This window comes from Chiloscyllium plagiosum, chromosome 11 (genome assembly GCF_004010195.1).
Source record: "Chiloscyllium plagiosum isolate BGI_BamShark_2017 chromosome 11, ASM401019v2, whole genome shotgun sequence".
Classification (NCBI taxonomy): Eukaryota; Metazoa; Chordata; class Chondrichthyes; order Orectolobiformes; family Hemiscylliidae; genus Chiloscyllium; species Chiloscyllium plagiosum.
In genome coordinates, this window is record NC_057720.1 from 4,932,864 (window position 1) to 4,937,583 (window position 4,720).

Below are 4,720 nucleotides of genomic sequence, written 5' to 3' on the forward strand. Positions count from 1 at the left end.
GGAGGGAGGAATCTGAGACTGTCCTGGTGAATTTGAGGTCGGGGTGGAAGGTGTTGGTGAAGTGGATGAACTGTTCAACCTCCTCGTGGGAGCACGAGGCGGCGCCGATACAGTCATCGATGTAGCGGAGGAAAAGGTGGGGGGTGGGGCCAGTGTAGTTGCGGAAGATGGATTGTTCCACATATCCAGCATCTGCAGACCTCACTTTCTCCTCAAAGAATCTGAGGGTTACCTTGGCCCAGGAGACCTGCAGTGTGGAAGCAGGCCATTTGGCCCATCAAGTCCACACGCACCCTCCAAAGGACATCCCACCTAGAACCATCCCATCTCTGACACCCTGCATTCCGTGTGGCCAATCCACCTAACCTGCACATCTTTGAACTGTGAGAGGAAGCCAGAGCACCCAGAAGAAACGCACGCAGATACAAGGAGAACATGCAGACTCCACACAGTCACCCAAGGGTGGAATCGTACCCAGGTGCCCAGTGCTGTGAGGCAGCAGTGCCAACCACTGAGGCACTGTGCTGCCCCAGAGATGGTGGGACCCTCACAGTAACCTCAGCCAGTATGCTGACATGAACAGAACAACTGAGAACATGGGAAGTTATTCACTGTCTTTGAAAGAAAATCCAGTTAATCCCCCTGCTCATTCCTGCCAGTCTGTTTTCGTTTTTCAATCAGGATAACCTTCTGACTGTTATTAATGAATCAGTTTGCTTTGACCTTACAAGCAATGCTTTTCAGCACAGTGTTTCACAATGACCTTCAATTTATTCACCTGTACCTTACTGCTCTTCACATGCTGACCAGGAAAATGAAGGAATGTATCTGAATTTGTTTTTAATACAGGACGGTGCAGGCCATGCACACGCCTTTGTTCACACTCCTGAAGCAACACGTTTTTGTGAAGTTGAACAGATTGAGAATGGTAAGCCTTTGGTTCCAGTCCTTGTTATTTTCATTGCTGAAGAAATTTCAAATCTGACTAACCTCAGGAGTGATTTAACCAGCTGGTCACTGAAGCTGTTGTAGAGCAGTAACCAACCGGGAGAAAGTGAGGACTGCAGATGCTGGAAATCAGAGCTGAAAATGTGTGGTGCTGGAAACGCACAGCTGGTCAGGCAGCTTCTGAGGAGCAGGCAAACCGATGTTTTGGGCAAAAGCCCTTCATCAGGCTGGTAGTCACACCTCAGTTGCATGAAAGAGGCAGATGGGTTACGGTCAAGGGACAGGAGGGAACCAGCAGGCAGTATAGGGAATCCCTGTGGCTGCTCCCCTCAACAACATGGAAACTGCTGCGGGGGTGGGGGGTGGGGACTTGCTAGGGGTACACCATGGGGTACAGTTCTCTGGCACAGAGTCTGCCCCTGTTGCTCAGAAGAGAAGGGGGAAGAGGAGCAGAATATTGGGGACTCATTGTTAGGGGGACAGATAGGAGGTTCTGTGAGCATGAGAGACACTCACGGCAGGTGTGTTGCCTCCCAGGTGCTAGGGTTCATGATGTCTCGGATCGTGTTTTTGGCATCCTTGAGGGGGAGGGGGAGCAGCCCCGAGTCATAGGCACCAATGACATCGGTAGGAGAAGGGATAGGGATTTAAGGCAGAAATTCAGGGAGCTAGGGTGGAAGCTTAGTGCCAGAACAAACAGAGTTGTTATCTCTGGTTTGATCCCCATGCCCATGCCTCTACAAACAGGATGGTCTTCACCTGAACCAGAGAGGTACCAATATCCCTGGGAGGAAATTTGCTAATGCTCTTCGGGAGGATTGAAACTGATTCGGCAAGGGGGTGGGAACCGAAATCGTAGCTCCAGTGTGTAAGAGGTTCAGAGCAGTGAGTTCAGAAATAAGGTTTCAAGGTCGCAAGAGTCCACTGGCAAGCAGGAAGTTGATTTGAAGTGTGTTTATTTCAAAGCCAGGAGTATCTGGAATAAGGTGGGTTAACGTGCACCATGGGTTGATACCTGGGACTTTGATGCTGTGGCCACTTCGGAGACATGCATAGAGCAGGGACAGGAATGGTTGTTGCAGGTTTCAGGATTGAGATGTTTCAGTAAGATCAGAGAAGATGGTAAAAGAGGGAGGGGTGTGGCATTGTTAGTCAAGGACAGCATTACGGTGGCAGAAAGGACGTTTGAGGACTCTTCTACTGAGGTAGTATGGGCTAAGATTAGAAACAGGAAAGGAGAGGTCACCCTGTTGGGAGTTTTCTATAGGCCTCCGAATAGTTCCAGAGATGGAGAGGAAAGGATTCTTGATAGGAGTGAGAGTGACAGGGTAGTTGTTACGGGGGACTTTAACTTTCCAAATATTGATTGGAAATGCTATAGTCTGAGTATTTTAGATGGGTCAGTTTTTGTCCAATGTGTGCACGATGGTTTCCTGACAAGGAGAAAGTGAGGACTGCAGATGCTGGAGATCAGAGTCAAGAGTGTGGTGCTGGAAAAGCACAGCAGGTCAGGCAGCATCTGAGAAGCAGGAGAATCGATGTTTCAAGCTTTTGCGCCAAACGTCGATACCCCTGCTCCTCGGATGCTGCCTGACCTGCTGTGCTTTTCCAGCATCACACTCTCGACAGTATGTAGACCAGCCAATAAGGGGCGGGGCCACATTGGATTTGGTATTGGGTAATACACCCAGCCAGGTGTTAGATTTGGAGGTAGGTGAGCACTTTGGTGATAGCGACCATAATTTGGTTATGTTTATTTAGCGATGGAAAGGGATAATTATATACCAGAGGGCAAGAGTTGTTGCTGGGGGAAAGGGAATTATGATGCGATTAGGCAAGATTTAGGATGCAGAGGATGAGAAAGGAAACTGCAAGGCACAATTGAAATGTGGAGCTTGTTCAAGGAAAGCTACAGCATGTCCTTAATAAGTATGTACCTGTCAGGCAGGAAGGAAGTGGTCGCGTGAGGGAGCTGTGGTTTACTAAAGAAGTTGAATCTCATGTCAAGAAGAAGAAGAAGGCTTATGTTAGGATGAGGCGTGAAGGCTCAGTTAGGGTGGTTGAGAGTTACAGGAAAGACCTAAAGAGAGAACTAAGAAGAGCCAGGAGAGGACAAGAGAAGTCGTTGGCAGATAGGATCAAGGAAAACACTAAAGCTTTCTATAAGTATATCAGGAATAAAAGTCTGACTAGAGAAAGATTAGGGTCAATCAAGGACAGTAGTGGGGAGTTGTGTGTGGAGTCTGAGGAGATGGGGAAGTGCTAAATGAATATTTTTCATCAGTATTCATCTTGGAAAACGACAATGTTGTTGAGGAGAATACTGAGATACAGGCTACGAGACTGGACAGGATTGAGGTTCACGGGAAGGAGTGTTAGCAATTCTGGAAAGTGTGAAAATAGATAAGTCCCCTGGGCTGGATGGGATTTATTCGAGGATTCTCTGGGAAGCCAAGGAGGAGATTGTTGAACTTTTGGCTTTGATCTTTATGTCGTCATTGTCTACGGAATAGTGCCAGAAGACTGAAGGATAGCAAATGTTGTCCCCTTGCTCAAGAAGGGGAGTAGAGACAACCCTGGTGATTATAGACCAGTGAGTCTTACTTCGGTTGTGGGTAAAGTGCTGGAAAAGGTTATAAGAGATGGGATTTGTAATCATCTAGAAAGGAATAAGTTGATTAGGGATAGTCAACACGGTTTTGTGAAGGGTAAGCCGTGCCTCACAAACCTTATTGAGTTCTTTGAGATGGTGACCAAAATGGTGGATGAGGGTAAAGCGGGTGATGTGGTGTATATGGAGCTCAGTAAGGTGTTTGATAAGATTCCCCACGGTAGGCTATTGCACAAAATACAGAAGCATAGGATTGAAGGTGATTTAATGGTTTGGATCAGAAATTAGCTAGCTGAAAGAAGACAGAGGGTGATGTTGATGGGAAATGTTCATCCTGGAGCTCAGTTACTAGTGGTATACCGCAAGGATCTGTTTTGGAGTCACTGCTGTTTGTCATTTTTATAAATGACCTAGATGAGGGCGTAGAAGGATGTTGCAGGTTACAGAGGGACATAGATAAGCTGCAGAACTGGATTGAGAGGTGGCAAATGGAGTTTAATGCAGAAAAGTGTGAGGTGATTCTCTTTGGAAGGAGCAACAGGAATAAAGAGTATTGGGCAAATGGTAAGATTCTTGGTTGTGTGGATGAGCAGAGAGATTTGGTATCCATGTACACAGATTCCTGAGTGTTGCCACCCAGTTTGATAGGGTTGTTAAGAAGGCATACAATGTGTTAGCTTTTATTGGTAGAGGGATTGTGTTTCAGAATCATAAGGTCATGCTGCAGCTGTACAAAACTCTGGTGCGGCCACACGGAGTATTGTGGACAGTTCTGGTCGCTGCATTATAGGAAGAGGAGGAGGTCGTGCCTGACAAACCTGTTGGAATTCTTTGATGCGGTGACAAGTAGGTTAGACCAGGGAAACCCAGTGAATGTGGTCTATCTAGACTTCCAAAAGGCCTTTGATAAGGTGCCACACGGGAGGCTGCTGAACAAGGTAAGGGCCTATGGTGTCCGAGGTGAGCTACTGGTATGGATTGAGGATTGGCTGTCTGACAGAAGGCAGAGAGTTAGGATAAAAGGTTCTTTTTCGGAATGGCAGCCGGTGACAAGTGGTGTCCCGCAGGGTTCAGTGTTGGGGCTGCAGCTGTTCACATTATATATTAATGATCTGGATGAAGGGACTGGGGGCATTCTAGTGAAGTTTGCCGATGATACAA

The 4,720-nt window shown here is 47.2% G+C and overlaps 1 protein-coding gene across 2 annotated transcripts in view; it reads left to right on the forward strand.

The window, feature by feature from the left end:
* Positions 1-4,720, forward strand: part of uox (urate oxidase) — a 45,131-nt gene that overhangs the window by 26,751 nt on the left and 13,660 nt on the right. For both annotated transcript variants that reach the window (XM_043698615.1, XM_043698616.1), the window contains exon 4: positions 850-928. In XM_043698615.1, coding sequence (XP_043554550.1) covers positions 850-928 — 79 coding nt within the window. The remainder of the gene's footprint in view (positions 1-849; positions 929-4,720) is intronic.